Genomic DNA, 18,325 nt, shown 5'->3' on the forward strand with positions numbered 1-18,325 from the left:
GGGAATGTATTTACCCACTTTCCACATACCTGTTTTCTTCTTCGACGCACGCAACATCCAATTACATGGCCAAAACCACCTGCGGCAAATAGCCTTGTATACCGTCGGACTTGACTCTGATACTTGCATCTCACGACACTCTTTAACATTGTGCATTTTACAAGCCCTGCTTACGCGTGCTTTATCAGGAAAAAGCATCCCCTTTGCAAGCACCGTTGGTCTAGACTCATCCCACATTGATGTCCGGATTTCATCAAAATCCTTTGTGAGATCTTCCACATCCGGCACGGCCGGCAAGTTATCAATATAAGGAATCTCCCTTGAATGAAACGACACTTCAGACTCGTTCACTTTTCGTGTATGGGGGGCTCTTTTCAAATCGGGTCCTTCCTCATCGTCCTCTTCATCACCATCCTCACGAGCAAATGGTGTCTCGTCTCCCGATTCATTGGCATTGTTATCGTAATCGCTGTTCTCTTCCTCACTCTGTTCATCTGCCAGATCCTGATGTAATACGTCATTTTCGGGCAATTGAGTGAGTACGGGTAGTTCAACTTGCTCGTTTTCACTGCACATTTCAACAAAAATATAAGCTACTAAATTAATAAATGCTTTATATATGGCTGTAGCTTTTCACTTACAAGTTGTAATGTGATGACATTCCATGATGGACGTTTTCAGTTAGGTGATGACTACCGGATGAGCCACTTGTAAAATTCATATCCGACCGGTACCCCCTATTAAATATATGAGCGTTAAAATTAATTCAATACGCAAAAATATACATAATTAACACAAATGAAAATTGAAGTTTACCACTCTTCTTGTGAATTATGGAAAGCAGGGTATAAATTATTTTCTCGCTGCTCATTCGCCGACGGTGATAAATTTAAATCAAGAAAAATTCTTTCATCTGGAACATGTCCGGCAAAAACTGATCCAGAATAACCACCCGATGACTGGGGGTTATCTTTACTACGCAAAACCTCATTTTTTGGAACGTCTTCGACCTTCACGTACATCTCCAACATTGTGATTACAAGAAATTCCCGGCATTCGTCCGGAGTCCTCAAGAAATCACTCAAAGTGTCATCATCGTCGATGTTAAACTCTGAGTAAAAAGCAAACCCTTGCGGCGTAACGGAATACGGATATCTTCCGGTTACTTTGAGTATCACTGAACGTTTTCTCACACTCATTTTTTTGCATAACAACAATATTAATGTTTTGTACTCCATTGAAAGTGGCAATTTAACATTACACTTAGCAGGTAAACTGTAGCCCACAGAGTTATTCTCCATCACAACCTCACCCCCAATATAATGATACTCTTATTCTACGTTCTTCAGACATAATGAAAAAATGCTGGAGAATTTAACAACAATAGAAACCAACAAGAGTTAAAAAAAATTTGAATGAAGTTGTGGCGATTCTACGATGTTTATATAGAAAATGGCTAGCCGGGTTATTTTTTTTGTTTGTATATAGCGCCACAAAAAGTGGCTTTATACGCATTTAAATTATTGAACCCAGACATTATTGATGGGGTCAGGTAATTACTGTATAGCGCCATTAATAGTGGCGCTATGTAAGGTTTGTCAGTATAGCGCCACTACTATACAGTAACGGTACAGTTAACGTTACTGTATAGCGCCACTATTAGTGGCGTTATATATAGTTTGGTAACTTTTTTTTTTTTTACACTTATTTGAGTATTTTGAGTAAAAATAAACCACATTTTGGTTCCGCACTCCAACATTACACGTACCTACGTATGTAATCTAGCCAAAATAGTGTTGGCTAAATTGAGCAAAGACACGTGAGAAAAATATCTACAAATAATTGGATTCCTTTGTCTCCCTCCCACCACACTTTTAGAATAATGATACTTGGCTACAGAAGCAATATCATACTACCATTTTCTCATCATAGTTTGGAAAATGGCAAATTAGGTTCATCGACCAGTAAGACATATAATTTTGATCGCTGCAATAATATATTTTATAATTCAATTCTTTTGTAACCATGTCCTAATTTCTGTGCGTGTGTTTTTTTCCTTGTTCGAAGGAAATACAATTTCCCAGAGACCATGTAGAGGAGTAAGATGCAGCTACAGTATTGCTTCATCACTGGTAATATGAGTCCCTTTTCTGTTCCTTTTTTGTTTGCTGGGGGGCGTCGATATGTGGGGTGATCGAACCGACTCATCTACAATTATCTTTAAAAATAAGACACGGGGAAGGGGAATTCAAAGGAAATTATATATATGTATATATATATAATGAATTTGAATTTTGCTCACAAATGGATTCTGTTTGATTGTATTCGCCCAACAGAATCTATAAATAGGATTTGAAAGTACCAACTAGTTATGAAATCAGATTGATAGCCTTCACCCCTGTTCTAGCTCGTCGGAAAGCTAGATTTGCCTCAATTTTTGCCTCCTTCTTCAGCCTTTCACACACACACACTAATTGAAAGGAACTAAACTCTTGCACAAAATGGGTGTTTGGTCATGACTTTACTTGCAAATATGCAAGAATGTTCAATCTGAAAGAATGGTGAAATGTTATAAAAGAAAATTAGTTTGGCGAATATTTCACATTAATAATTGCTTTCACTTACAAATCTTTCTCTTTTTTCGAAGTGAAATTCATGTCCAAAAAACAAATTCAATTTTTTTTTTTAATTTTTTGACTTCATCTAGATATTGTCCAAAATCCCACTTATATATTCTTTTATGTTCCTTAATTCTTCTTTCTTATTAGAGATCTTTACACAAATAACCGGTCAATTCATAGCTTAGTTAGTATACATAGATTTTATGAATGAGAATTTTGGCGTAACTGGTAAAGTTGTTGCCATGTGATCATGAGATCACGGATTTGAACCATTGAAACAGCCTCTTACAAAAATGCAGGGTAAGATTGCGTACAATATGCCTTTATAGTCTGGTCCTTTCCCGGACCCCGCGCTTAGTGCATCGAGCTGTCTGCTACTGATTATACACATTTATACATCTATTACATATTTGCTGACTATTCTTAAGTTAAAGCAGTTGGGTCAGCGGCTTGGTTAATTTTTCTTCTTCTTCTTCTTATTATTATTAAAAACTAGTTCATCTCTGGTTTGTAGGATGGTTTCGAAGAGGCAAAGGAGAGAATAAAGAAAACATTTCAGAAAGTAGAGTTATCTCCTTCTTCTTATGATACAGCATGGGTAGCTATGATACCTTCAAGAAATTCTGTAAACCAGCCATGTTTTCCTCAGTGTTTGGATTGGATTCTTGAAAATCAAAGAGAAGATGGATCTTGGGGATTAAGTCCTAGCCATTCATTGCTTGTCAAGGACTCACTTTCTTCTACTTTAGCATGTTTGCTTGCCCTTAGCAAATGGGGAGTTGGAGATAACCAAGTCCAACGAGGTAACATTCTTCAATTAATTTTTTTTGTGAGAAAGTAATGCTGAAAAAGAAAAGAAGTTTGAGTTCTATATGTGGACGTTTTAAAAATATTTATATAAACAGGTAGGGGTGTACAAAGGAAATCGATAAACCGCACCAAACCAATAATTCAAGTCAAACCGGAAAAAAAAAATCCGACTATAATTTGGTGATTTGGTTTGGTATTAGAAAAAAATCTGACCATAATTGGTTTGGTTTGGTTTTAACTGAAAAAAGTCAAATCGAAACCAAACCAACCCGACATTACATGTATACAAGTTTTAAAAATATTTTATACATAAAATCATAAACTATTTACTAGTTCTCTCCTTTAATGTATACATTACATATTTTAAAAATTATTTTAAAATAATTATTGTAATGTAATTTATAAATATAATTTAAACTCTTTACTAGTTCTCTCTTTTAATGTATTCAAGCTTGGACTTAGAACTTTGAATGGTCAAATATGTTTTATAGCTCATAAAAGTTAGTAACTCAAATAAAGCCCAAAGCAAAATCAAATTAATACTAATGCTAACAAAAAAAATTCAATTCAATACTATAAATGACAATAGTATTGGATTTGTTTTTTTTTTAGTTTTGCATTGATTTTGATAGTGAAAATGCATAACTCAAAATTAATATTATTTAGTCATGTAATTAATACTTAGTACTTATTAGTCGTATTTATTTTAACATGACTTAGTACTTTTAGATTATATTTATTTTTATTATAGCGTATTAATTAAATTATTTATTTTATGCGATTTGTTGAGTATTTTAGTATAATCATGACTCATCTTATATTATTTTGTATTATTTTATTGGGTAACATCTTATATAGTTTTATCCTACTAGGACATAAGAAATATTAGAGCATAAATTATAAATTTATACTATGAAGATTTTGTCAGAAAAACCCGAGAAAACCGAAAAACACAAGAAAAATCGTGATTGAAAACCTCGACTTTTATTGGTTTGGTTTGGTTTATAAATTTAAAAATCTGAGACAATTGGTTTGGTTTGGTAATTGAAAAATCCGAACCAACCCGGCTTATGTGCACCCCTATAACCAGGTCATTTAATTAGACAATCATATTTAGATGAGAAATTCAAAAATAGTCAGATTTACAAGTGGTCATTCAAAAATAGTTATAGTTTTAAAAGTAATCTAAATTTAGTCACTTTTTATGTAAAGATAAATCTGAATGAAAACACTGTTCAAAATCCGAAAAAATATTCATGTATATTATACTGGAGTTATATACTGGAACTCCAGTATAATATACTGGAACTTTCCGTGTGTTGGAGTTCCAGCATAATATATTGGAAGTTCATACACAGGTTCACCGATCTCCAGTATATTATGCTGGAACTTTTCGTGTTGCAGCAAAATAGTGGCTATTTTTCAATGACTTTGTAAATGCTGGCTATTTTTAAATGATCAGTCTGAAAACTGGCTAGCCCATGTTATTTTAATTTCTTGGTAAGGGCTGTATGTTGGGCTAAAACAACCCAAAAATACTCTTAACATCCGCACCCACATGATTCAAGTATTTGTGTTGTGTATGCACCATCTCCATACTCGTTTCGCCAAACCATTAGCTCTGATACCAGTTGTTAGGCTTAAACGGTCCGAAGATACTCTTAACATAGTTTGATATAGTTCGCTTTGGGCCAAGCCCGCACGATTTTTCCCAAAAGGTCTCAAATCATTAAGAGTATTCAACTCCTTATAAGTAGAATTTTTTTCCTTTCTACTTTTCATGTGGAACTTTATTCACATACACCAACAGGCAACCCGGTGCACTAAGCTCCCATTATACGCAGAGTTCGAGAAAAGGCCGGACCACAAGGGTTTATTGTATGCACCCTTAGCTTAGCCTGCATTTCTGTAAGAGGTTGTTTCTATATTTCTTAATAAATGTTAATTAGGTTTATTAATAGTTTTATTTTTTGTTTTTTTTATATATAAAAAAAATCCGAAAATATTTTATTTTATTTATTATTTTTATTTAAAATATATATATATATATATATATATATATATATATATATATATATATAGACACGATTAGATAAATAGAACGTGTGGAGGAGTTTGCATCTTGCAATATTTGTAATTACTTGTGGAGTTGCTTCATTTTCTTTTCAGGCCTTATCTTTATTGAAAAGCATGGTTGGGCAGTTGATAACAAGGATCAGATTTCACCTGTTGGATTTAGGATTTTATTTCCCAGTATGATCAAATATGCAGAAAAAATGAACTTAAATCTGCCTTTGGGTCCTGACATTGTAAATCTAGCGATTAGCAACCGAGATTTAGCAATTGAAAGGTATGCTTCTTAATTTATTAAATTATCAATTATTCTACAAAGAAAATTATATTTGGATGCTAGATATATTTTTGAATTCTCCCCTAACGAATATTGTCTAAACCAAATATGAGTTATCTCATTACTAAACTAAGAATCAGATTTTATTAATTATTTGGCTAGTGCAAGAAAACAACTACTCGAAGCAATTAGGAAGGTTTTTTTTTACATTAAGACAAAGCAAGAGCAAATGCTAAATGCATGAAGTGCAAAACTCTACTTAAGGATGGTCTTTTTACATTAAGACAAAGCAAGAGCAAATGGTAAATACATGAAATGCAAAACTTTACTTACAGTGACATACGTATGATTTTTCATAAGCGGTACAATACTTTAAAAGTATAGTACTAACAACATCGTACAAAAAAAAATTACAATTTGAATAATATTAATAAAACACAAACTAACTCATATATTACTACAACTCTTTTGGATCATGAGTTTCGTGATTTGAGAACTATTTAAAAATAACCTCATTAGAAATAATATTAAGTATTATTTTTCTGACAAATCATTCTTAATCAATTTTATTGGCAAAAAAAAGAAAACGGAAGTAAAAAGAAAAAGAATAGAACAACAACTTATCATGGAAGCAGCAGACATACAACAACAACAAAAAAACTCTGTATATTTTTACAAGTTGGGTCTGGGGAGAGTAATGTGTACGCGGACTTTACTCCTACCTTTAAAAAGACAGAGATGTTGTTTCTAGTAGACTCTCGGCTCAGGAAAGATAAAGAGAAGAGGCAATGACAATGGCAAGCAAACCAATCAGAAAACCAAGCGAAAATACAAAACTAACACCAGGATGTAGTGCAATTAGAAAACCGAAACGAAGGCAACAACAAGTAATAACAAAAGTTTAGAAATATAAAAATACACGAAAGGCACTAAGTGACGTACTAAAGCTACCGTAAGAAACAATGACAAAGCTCGGCTACCTAACTCTCTATCTTAATTTTCAACATATACCCCTTCCTATCAACGGTCATGTCCTTAGTAAGTTGGAGCAACGCTATATCATACCTAATGATCACCTCTCCCTAATACTTCTTCGGCCTGCCTTTACCTCTTCGTTGGCTCTCCAATGCTAGCCTCTCACACCTCCTCACTGGTGCTTATGTGCCTTTCCTCTTCACATACCCGAACCATCTTAGTCTCGACTCCCGTATCTTGCAATTACTAAGAAAATCTGGTTTTAGCGTTGAATTTTGCGACAGATGGTGTTAGCGACAGCGAATAACGACAAAATTTAGCAATTAGCGACGAAAAACCTATTTAGAGACGAAATTATTTAGTTTAGTGACAAAATCGTTCCATAGTTAATTCAAGTTTTTTTGTAGTGATTAATTGTCCTCCACAGAGGTCACGTGCATCGTGTCATGGATAACTTCATTTCTGATTATGTCTAACCTAGTATCCCCGCACATCTATCTCAATATGCTCATTTCAGTTACCTTCATTTTTTGTATATGGGAGTTATTGACTGGCCAATACTCTGCCACAAACAACATAGTCGGTCTGACCACTCTATAGAACTTCTACTTAAGTCTTGGTAGCACATTATTATCACACAAGATACCGGATGCGAACCTCCATTTCATCCTTCCCACCTCAATACGATGTATAACATACTCGTCGATCTCCCTATTCACTTGAATAACTGACTCAAGATACTTTGAAACTCTTTCTCCTAAGGATGACTTATGAATCAAACCCCACGTCATCGTCCGCTACTTGAGTCGCACCACTGAACTTGTACTCCAAGTATTCTGTTTTAGTCCTGCTCAATTTGAAACCTTTAAACTCCAGAGTCTGCCTCCAAATCTCTAACCTCTCGTTAATACCACCGTGCGTCTCGTCAATCAGTAGAATGTCATCTGCAAATAACATGCACCACGATACCTCTCTCTGAATGTGGTGCGTTAGAGCGTCAATCACTAGGGAAAATAGAAATGGGTTGAGGGCTTACCCCTAGTGCAACCTCATCATAACTGGGAAGTATTCTGAGTCTCCCCCCATCGTTCTCACTCAATTTTTAGCTCCATCATACATGTCCTTAATAGCCTTAATATATGCAATAGGAATATCTCTAGCCTCCAAACATCTCCACAGAATCTTCATTGGCATTTTATCGTAAGCCTTCTCTAAGTCGATGAACACCATGTGTAAATCCCTCTTCCTCTCCCTATACTGATCCATCAACCTCCTAACAAGATGAATCGCTTCCGTGGTTGAACGTCACGGCATAAGTTCGAATTGGTTCTTAGAAATAGACAATTTTTCTCACCCTCAGCTTCACTATCCTCTCCCAAACTTTTATGGTATGGTTTAGTAACTTAATAGCCCGATAATGGTTGCAATTTTGGATATCACCATTGTTCTTATGCAACAGATCATAGTGCTCCATCTCCAATCTTTGGGCATCTTCTTCATCCTAAAGGTGACATTAAATAATTCAATGACACACTCCAAGCCTACCTTACCCACGTTCTTCCAAAATTCTACTGGGATTTCGTCTGACCCGGTCGCTTCCCTGCTCATTTTACACATCTGCAACTTTTATATGCCTACAATACCCAAAGTCCCGACGACTCTCAGAATGTTCTAAGCCACCAAGCACAATGTCCCTATCCCCCTTTTCGTTCAAGAGTTTATAAAAGTAAGTCTGTCATCTCCGTCGAATAAGTACCTCATCCAACAAAACTCTGCCTTCATCTTCCTTGGCACTTCACTTGGTTCAGGTCATGGGCCTTCCTTTCTCGGACCTTGGCTAGCTTGTACAACTTCTTATCCCCTCCTTTGCCTCCAAGTTCTTCGTACAAGCGTTACGTTCAAACATGACAATCTTAGCCGCAGTAACCGCTAACTTCGCTTCCTTCTTAGCCACCTTGTACCGCTAGGAGAGAGAGTTTACAAAAAGTGAATCATGATCGAATGGTTAGAAGTTTCGTTAGCTTCAAAGAGGTCAACCGTTTGATCCCAGCTCAACACAATGTAATCTTTTTTATAAATGAGGCACAAAAATTTTGAAATTTTAAATAAAGATTCTGAGGTTTGAACATCTACTAGAAAACTAAGGCGCCAGACTCAAAGAGCTACACAGCTATTTATGTCAAGTTATGTCACTTTGTTTTGTTTATCAATATTTTATTTTCTGCCTTTTCATTATATATACATATTTAGTTAAAAAAATTAAAAAAGAATAATTTAAAAAAAACGACCAAGCAGTGCACGTCACGTGACATCGCTTGGCCTAAGGTAAATCCGCCCATGTCTACTTATAGTGACTCAAAATGTTTGTTAATTATATTCAAAATTCATCTTGAATTGCATAATACAAAAGATATTTACTTTTATAAACTCTTCTGATAATATTTGCAAATTATTAGAGCGTTACAGAGTGATTTCAAGGGGAATGTTTCAAATCTTGAATATATGGCTGAAGGACTTGGTGAATTATGTCAATGGAAGGAACTAATGGTACATCAAAGAGAAAATGGATCACTATTTGATTCACCAGCCACTACTGCAGCTGCCTTGATTTACAATCAACACGACGAAAAATGCTTTGAATACTTGAATTCAATCTTGAAACTACACAAAAATTGGGGTATGCACTACTATCATCTCAAAACATTCAGATTATGTGTTAATACTTTTCAATCAAATTAATAGATGGAGTGTAAATAAGAAGCTTCCTATATATGTTAATGGTATAATACAATCCACTCAGGAAGTGGATTTATAGTCCAGATTATGGTACGTGAATTCATGACCTTTCTGCCAAACTAGGTATTTTATGTACGTATTTTTTAAAATTGATCTAATAATATCTGCGCTCTCTTTTTTTCAAGTCGGTAGCATTAATGTTACCATGATATCAATTTATTCTTGGATTGCTGGTACAACTTACTGTTTGATTGCATCCTTTCTCTTCAGTTTTCTTGATATATTCTTGTTGTTTCCACTTGTTGCCGCTGCTTCTTTTTATCTTGTCATTAGCCGAGAGTTTATCGGAAACAATCTCTCTGTCTTCCCAGGATAGGAGTAAGATTTGCGTACACACTATCTTCCCCAGAATCCACTTGTGAGAACTCACTGGGTTTGTTGTTGTTGTTATTGTTATTATTGTTGTTGGTATAATATTATATGTTGGACCCCATTCTCTGAAAAGGTTGAATAATACACTTGGTTGAATTGAGTTGCTTATCCAAAGGAACATCGATTGATTTCCACTTAAGAAAAATTTCTCCTTTCTTTAATGGTACACCCATATTCAACAAATGCTAGATCTCTCTCTAATCCTCCCATCTATGTTGCTTATATTAACTAAAATGCATTTGGGGTGTATCGTATCCTCATATTTTTGGAAGATCCGTCATGAATGCTACAATATATTTAGAAAGTCCGAGCAATATAGCTTTTTCCATAGTACTATTTGTTTACTTTGCTAATATATCTCCTTTTTTTTTTTTTTATAGTTCCGACTATCTACCCAACGAAGATACATTCGTTGCTTTGCTTGGTTGATACCCTTCAATGTGTAGGAGTAGATCGGCATTTTAAAACAGAAATAAAAGATGTTTTAGATGAAATTTACAGGTACATGTTATTGATCACAATGATATTTACAATTTCTTTAAGCATCTTGTATATTGTAATAGTGGTCAATTATTTATAGGCTTTGGCAAGAAAAGAACGAAGAAATTTTTTCAAACGTTGCCCATTGTGCTTTGGCGTTTCGGCTTTTACGGATGAGTAACTATGAAGTCTCCCCAGGTAATTTGTTATTCCGTCAGTCATTTTATATGTCTTACTTTGACTCTTTAAAAATATAAAGAATATATTTTTTAAACTAATGATTCTTAAGTAAAAGTGTATATAACATTCCAAAAATATTTTTTGAATTTTTTTATTTTAAACGTGTCATGTCATTCATGTAAGGCAAGCCATTATATAAATGTTAGAATTGAAAATTTATTAAATATAGAAAGGTGACATCCTTTTTGAAATAGAATAGAGGTTGCATAGTACGTAGTTGGCCATAATAAATTAATTACTAATTCAATTTTTCTTTTTGCAGAAGAACTAGTTGAATTTGTCGATGAAGTACATTTCTTTTCAACAAGTGAGAGATTTACGAGTTATTTTGAAATTCTTGAGCTCCACAAAGCTTCACAGTTGGCTATTTATGGGAAAGATCACATTTTGGATAAAATTAATAATTGGACAAGATCTTTTATGGAGCAAAAACTCCTAACCAATGACTACATCGACAGGATGTCAAAAAATGAGGTATTACTTGTAAAAGACTTTCGGAAATATAATGATGCATAACTTGTCATAATTTATGTATTTTTCGTGAAAATAGCACGAGCTAGTCAGTTTTCGGGACTGGTAATCAAAAAAATAGTCAGCGTATGCAAAGTTATTGAAAAATAATCATTGTTTTGCTGAAACACGAAAAGTTACAGCATAATATGCGGGATTATGTAGCTCGTGCGTATAAACTTCCAGCATATTATGTTGAAACTCCAGCACACAGAAAATTCCAGCATAGTATACGAGATTATGGAGCTCTGACATATAAACTTCCCGCATTATGCTGGAAGCTCATATGTAAAAAATTCGAACTCCAGCATATTAGGTTGGAATGTTTTTGGATTTTTAAGGGTGTTTTTGTACAAATTTTATCTTTACATGAAAAAGTGGCTAAATTTTGATTACTTTTGAAACTGTGGCTATTTTTTTATTACCAGTTGTAAATCTGGCTATTTTTTTTTCTTTTTTTTTTTCATCCGGGGTCTGATACCTGCTTTGAAGCTCTGGCTAATATGAATTTGCACCGCGTAAGGCCCATTAAAATGGGACGCGCTCCTTACCATAATTTTTCTTTCACATGACTCAGAACCTGAAGCCTCTAACTAAAAGCATAGAAATTTTATGCATCTCGCCACAACCCTTTGTGTGGTATGGCTTGTCATTATTGTTGCTATTGTGGATGTTATTTGAAATGATAAAAACAATTGTATTAGCTTGATTTTATTTTCTCCTTAAAAGCTTTAGTTTTATAAAATTCCATTACTAATCTGAGAAATATTAGGCAGAGTTTGCTTTGAGGAAGTTTTACGCCACATATGGTCGAGTGGAAAATCAACGATATATTGAGGCATATGAGATGATCAATTTTAAAATCTTAAAAGCCGCTTACAGGTAATTATTTAAGCACAATGATTTATAAATTTATATTTAGTCTTATTTGTTGATTGTTGTTCAATCTATAAGAGTTCATCTTCTCAAACTCTTAATTTCTCGCTGTTATTAGGTCTCCCAATATTAACAGCATAGATTTACTAAGGTTCTCAAAGCTGGATTTTAACTTGTGCCAAGCCCAACATCAACAAGAACTTCAACAACTCAAGAGGTATCTTCACTTTTATTAGCTTCATTAGATCTTGTGATTCTTAGACACGAGGGACGCAACTATAATCGGCGAAAGCTGGTCAGGTGAAGGTCCCTTGTCGGAAAATTAAACTATATGTAAGTCAAATATTGCTTTAATAGACTTTGTCATTCTTGGACACTAGCACAATCATAATCAACGAAGAGTCATCACTTGAACACCCTTTGTCAGAAATTTATATTAAGTGTGTGTATATGTATTTATATAGGTCAAATATTGCTTTAGTAGACTTTGTCATTCTTGGACACCACTTAAGATTATGTGATCTTTACACAAATAGCCGTCCATATTCATTGTTTACATTTTCTAGCCACACATAGATTATACACATATAATACATAAATTATGCATATATTATACCTCAGCTGGCTATTTTTAGTTTAAGTGGTTTGGTGGGCGATTATTTTGGTTAATTCTCCTTATATGAATGTATAGGTGGTTCGAGGATTGCAGACTAGACCAAGTGGGATTGCCACAACAGAATTTGTACACTAATTTCTTCCTGACTGCTGCTTTACTTTTCGAACCTGAATTTTCTGACGCTCGTCTTGCATGTGTAAAGAGCACCATGCTTCTTACTTTAGTTGATGATTTTTTCGATGGATTTGTTGGCAAAGATGAATTGCTCAACATCTTTGAATTAGTAGAAAGGTAAATTTTCTGCTTCCATGCTTATAATATTTCCGCAAAACCCCTTCTATATCCATGTGCTTTCGGTTTGTCAAATTTTCTTCCACTTTATTTGATGCGGGTTTTCTTCGATCTCAGGTAGTCCCTTTTTACTTTTTATGGTCGGTACTTGGACTTGGGGCGTTTGAACAATTCGCCTTTTTTAGGTCTCTCTTTAAATTATGTCCCTATTAGACAAGTGGACTATATATGAATGAATAGAAATCATCAAACTAATTTTAAAGGCAAAATTTTATGGGATTTTTATATAAATAGCCTGTTGTATTTAATATTTATTTTTCTTAGACGGTATACATAAAATATATGTGATTATACATATATTATATATATGCCGGCTATATTTAATTTAAGCGAATAAGTGAGCAGCTATTTAGGTTAATTCTTCATATATTATATTTATCTTGCTGCGGTGTTGGGGACGGGTTTCAATGAGTGGCCTCAAAACAAGGCAAGAAAATTAATTAACAGTTCCTCCTTTCATTTAACTTCTATTTCTCCATCACAATGAATATCAAACTAGTTTTCAGACTGGTAATCGATAAATAGTAAATGTTTGCAAAATCATTAAAATATAGCCACTACCCTAGCTAAAACACAGAAAGTTCCAGCATAATATACTTGATAATGAAGCCCTTGCATATGAACTTTCAGCATATTATGTTGGAACTCCAGCGCAATATAAAATTTCAGTACATTATGCTGGAATCGCATATGTAAAAAATTCGAACTCTAGCATATTATGTTGAAATTTGTCCGAATTTTTAGGGTATTTTTATTCAAATTTTATCTTTACATGCAAAAGTGGCAAAAGTTCAATTACTTTTTAACTGACGCTATTTTTCAATTATCAGTTGTAAATCAGGCTATTTCTAATTTTTTTTTCAGTTGGGATGGTAATTACTCAACAGTGCAATTTCATTCAGAGAGGGTAAAAGTTTTCTTTTCAGCACTTTACAAAACTATAGAGGAGCTTGCAGCAATAGCAAATATTAAGCAAGGTCAATGCATCAAAGATCACTTTATAAACTTGGTATGGAAAGAGTATGATTCTTAAGGTGTGTTTGGTATGACGAAAGTCATTATATTGAAAAATGACTTTTTTTGAAGGAAAATATTTTACGGCGTTTGATTGAAAAGTGGAAGTTATTTTCCGAAAAATATTTTTCTTCGTACCAAAACACACCCTTATTCTTTCATTTTCCCATAATGTTCTTTTCCATATTTTTTTAATTGTCTATATTTGTTGGTATAGTGGCTTGATTTGTTAAAGAATATGATGGTAGAATTTGAGTGGTGGAGAAATCAGACAACACCAAGCATAGAAGAGTATTTGTCTGTGGCCTGTGAAACTATTGGTGTTAGATGCATTACTCTCATAACACAATGTCTTCTTGGGCCAAAACTATCAAAGGATGTTTTACAGAGTTCTGAAATGAGTGCCTTGTGCAATTGTACCAGTATGGTGGCAAGACTCCTTAATGATGTAGGATCTTACAAGGTAATATTCCTTCTAAAACTACTTTATCTTTTCTTTGCCACCAAAACATTTGTCATGTGATCAGTAGTAGCGGAGTCAGGATATTCACGAAATGGCATTAAAATAGAAAGAAGTAAACACATGAAAAGATCAAAAAGATTCAACATATTAGTGTATATACATAAAAACTAAAATTTTGCTTAGCTATATAGTGATTTTTTTTAAGCGAAGTGGTATAAATTGACACCCCTTGGACAAACGTGGCTCTGCCAAAGTCTTTTAAAGGAGATCTTCACTCAAAGGGTGTGGCTTAGCATCAATAAAGTGGGTAAAAATCTTGAAAACTAGGGTTCAAATTGCAATAGAAACAGAATGTAATGTGATTTTTTTTCATCTGTTTAGACTTTGGTGGGCGGAGTACTTAACGATACCTTTGTTGATGGGAGGTAGGAGGTACCAATAAAATAGCTGAGGCTGACACATTAATTTGCACACGCCACCATTAGGAAATATATGCAGGGTAAAAATACTACTTCTTTAGATAACTTCTCAATATAATTTGCCTTATTTTGTGTAAAGTATGGGACAAATTCTTAGGTTTGACACTACTTCAATTAAGCATACAAAATAAGAAACTAATTTATGGAACTCACTATGGAATAAAATTTATCCGCATCTAGTGTTTACACCAAATTAATAGACTTCTTTGACTTACATATAGCTAATTAATATATATAATCACCATATTAAATCACTTAATAATGCTAAGTTATACGATTTTGTGTAAAGATCGAGTGCATGATAATTTTTACCATAACAGTATTGGTCTTTTGATACAGTAGTATTTGGTTAATTTGCTATATTAATACTTGATCCTCTCTCACGTTTTCTTCCAGAGAGAAGAAGCAGAGAGTTCACCAACAAATATAGTCTCTATATTAATAAATCAGAGTAAAGGAACAATCTCTGAAGAAGAAGCTATAAAACATGCAAAGGAAATGCTGGAAAATAAGAGAAGAGAGTTGCTGGGGATGGTTCTAACTCAAAGAAAGGGAAGCCAATTGCCACAAGTGTGCAAGGATATTTTTTGGAAGACATGTAAATCGTCTTATTTCGCATATTCAGATGGCGATGAGTTTCGCTTTCCAGAGGAAATATTGAAGAATCGTATCAATGAACTACTTTTTAAACCACTCAAGTCGTAAGCTCCATCGCCACCTTAAGATCGTGGGGTCGAGTTATCAAGGGAGCAATCCTTGAATCGCAAAAAAAAGAAACACTCAATCATCCACTAGAGAGAAATTTACATTTTAGCCCATGTTTTATCGACATACTCTAAGTTTGATTCTTGTAGTATCTGGTTGAGCATATTTAATGTTCAAATAATTAAAATGAGTGCTTTTGATCTTTCCGCTAGTGAATCTTTACTTTGATGTGATTACTGTTTCTTTTAAATAAAAATACTATTACGATTGTTACTTTGTGAGACGTTGGATATTATTAGTAGGTTGGAAGGACAAAAGAAAGTTTTTCAAAATTAAAACAACTAAAATCATACCTAATACTAACAATATCTTCAAATAACAAAATAAATTGGTTACATGTTAGTTGAAAGAAATATTAGAAGAAATTGATTATAAAAAGATCATTAATATTTTTGCATCTCAAAAAGTTATAAGAATAAATTTTTAGTAAATTACGCAAGAATTTCTTCAAATAATTCTAAGGCCTATTATTAAGATTTGGCTTTAGGCAACATATTTCGCTAGGCTGCCCTTGTTTATATATCGTGTATCAAAAACCAAAGAGAAAAATGGCTATAGAATAGAAACAAATTAAGTTGGAGATGACGCATGCTTATGTTTTGTTGGAAAAAATTGGATGATTATGGAGAATAAAAGGTTTAGCTTGAGGCGTGTCAAGGATTCGGTAACGACCCGACTGGTCGTTTTGCCTTTTGGACCGTTCCCTTAAATAAAACTTTCCGCGCTTGCTTTAGCTAATTTACGACTTGCGGGGATGGTTGGTTCGGGATTTGAAAAAGTTTGGAGTGAAATATGCCCATTTGATTCCTTAGGATTTTCTTAAAAAGGACTAAGTTTGACTTGGTCAACATTTTGAACAAACGGACCCGGATTCATGATTTGACGGTTCCGGAGGGTTCGTAGGAAAATATGGGACCTGGGCGTATGCCCCGAAATCGAATTCCGAGGTCCCTAGCCCGAAAAATGAATTTTTATTAGAAATTGTTAAACTGAAATTCTAAGGATTTAAAGAAACAAATTAATGATTGACTTCATGGATATCGGGCTCGTATGTTGGTTCCGAAGCCCGGTACAGGTCCGCAAAATTTGGTGTCAATCCGAGTAGTTATAGGACATTTTTACTCCTTAGAGGAAAATCAAGAACTTGAAGTTCATAAGTTTGATTCATTTGGTGTTAGTGGGTGATTCTTAGATTTAGCGTTGTTTCGGGGTCTGTCTCGTGATTTCAGACTTGTCGGCATGTTCGGGCGGGGCCCGGGAGCCCTGAACGTCAATCGGACGAGGCTCGAGTAAAGTTGAAATTTTTGAGAAGTGATGAAGCTGCTGCTTCTATCATAACCGCACCTGCGGTTGGTGGACCGCATGTGCGAGACCACAGATGCGGTCCATTTATCGTAGATACGGCCCAGGGAAGGCCAGGCCAAACTGCATAAGCGGCTCCGCAGACGCGACCTCAAGACTGCAGAAGCGGTCCCAGCCATTTTAGCCCATTTCGCAAATGCGGTCCCCTTACCGCAGAAGCAGAAATCACAGAAGCAGTGAGCTTCATTTAATACGGGTTCTAAGTCATTTTGACACTTTTCACTCCTCCATTATCGATTTTGGGAGCTTTTGGAATAGGGATTCTACTTGGCATCTTGAGGTAAGCTTACCCCACCTATTCTTAGTTTAACACTTGTGTTTTAGGTAGATTAAACACTAGGATTAAAGTAAAATCATGGGGTTAGAGCTAGACCTAGGGTTTTAATAAAACTTAGATTTTACCACTAATTTGGTTGTGAAATGAATTAGAAATCATATATTATTGATCCTTAGGTTATAGAGAGCAATTTTCTTCGAAAAATTTCGGAATACGGGCATGTGGACCTGGTGTCGAATTTTAGGAAACTCGTGTTAAGTGTTGGGAAATTGCTTAAATAGCTAGAATACGATCTTGTGAGCTTATATTGATTAGTTCCTACCTCATTTAACTAGTTTTGGATTGTTCAGCTCTAAATTGAGGGTTTGGACTCGTTCTTGGCATTGGAAGTATACTTTGGAGCGTGGTAAGTCTTCTTTCTAACCTTGTAAGAGGGATTGTCACCATAGGTGTAATAATTGAGTAATTTGCTACTAAATGCGGGGGCTACGTATGCACGAGGTGACGAGAGTCCATGCGTAACTACTATTATGTTAATTGTCGGGGTAGCCTAGGATCCACATCATGCTATATTTGTGAATGTCTCTATATTTTCTTGCTAATATGATCACTTAGGATATGCTAGAGGCTTGGAAAGGAATATAAGTGAGCATATATACTTGTTGAACCCTTGTATGAATTTATTTGAATATAAATGCGCCTTCGCGTGTTTCCTTGATATTATTTGATATTCATGGATCGGGCCGATCTCCTCGGTATAAATAAATGCATCTATGGTTCGCGCTATTCGACCCTCTGGCAGTGCACAGTTTATTTTCTGTTGGATCGGGCAGTCGACCTCGGCATAGTGTGCGCATGATATCTATGTAAAATCTTATCCATGACTTGACCGGCAAAATATTTGAAATGTAAATGGCTAATCGTAAAATTGGTAAGAAGATGACATATTACCTCTTGCTACAAACTGT

At 34.6% G+C, this 18,325-nt stretch overlaps 1 protein-coding gene across 1 annotated transcript; it reads left to right on the forward strand.

Moving 5' to 3' along the window:
• Window positions 1-1,816: 1,816 nt before the first annotated feature.
• On the forward strand, window positions 1,817-15,860 carry LOC107824406 (cis-abienol synthase, chloroplastic-like). The gene is made up of 14 exons (XM_016651155.2): window positions 1,817-1,964; window positions 2,068-2,132; window positions 3,136-3,424; window positions 5,601-5,781; window positions 9,213-9,433; window positions 10,305-10,425; window positions 10,505-10,602; window positions 10,907-11,118; window positions 11,927-12,036; window positions 12,149-12,247; window positions 12,722-12,937; window positions 13,862-14,006; window positions 14,229-14,474; window positions 15,350-15,860. Exons 1-14 carry the CDS (start codon window positions 1,883-1,885, stop codon window positions 15,656-15,658), a joined length of 2,394 nt encoding a protein of 797 aa, XP_016506641.2. The 5' UTR covers window positions 1,817-1,882; the 3' UTR covers window positions 15,659-15,860.
• The last annotated feature ends 2,465 nt before the right edge of the window (window positions 15,861-18,325 follow it).

This window comes from Nicotiana tabacum, chromosome 5 (assembly GCF_000715075.1).
Source record: "Nicotiana tabacum cultivar K326 chromosome 5, ASM71507v2, whole genome shotgun sequence".
In the NCBI taxonomy this organism is placed as follows: Eukaryota; Viridiplantae; Streptophyta; class Magnoliopsida; order Solanales; family Solanaceae; genus Nicotiana; species Nicotiana tabacum.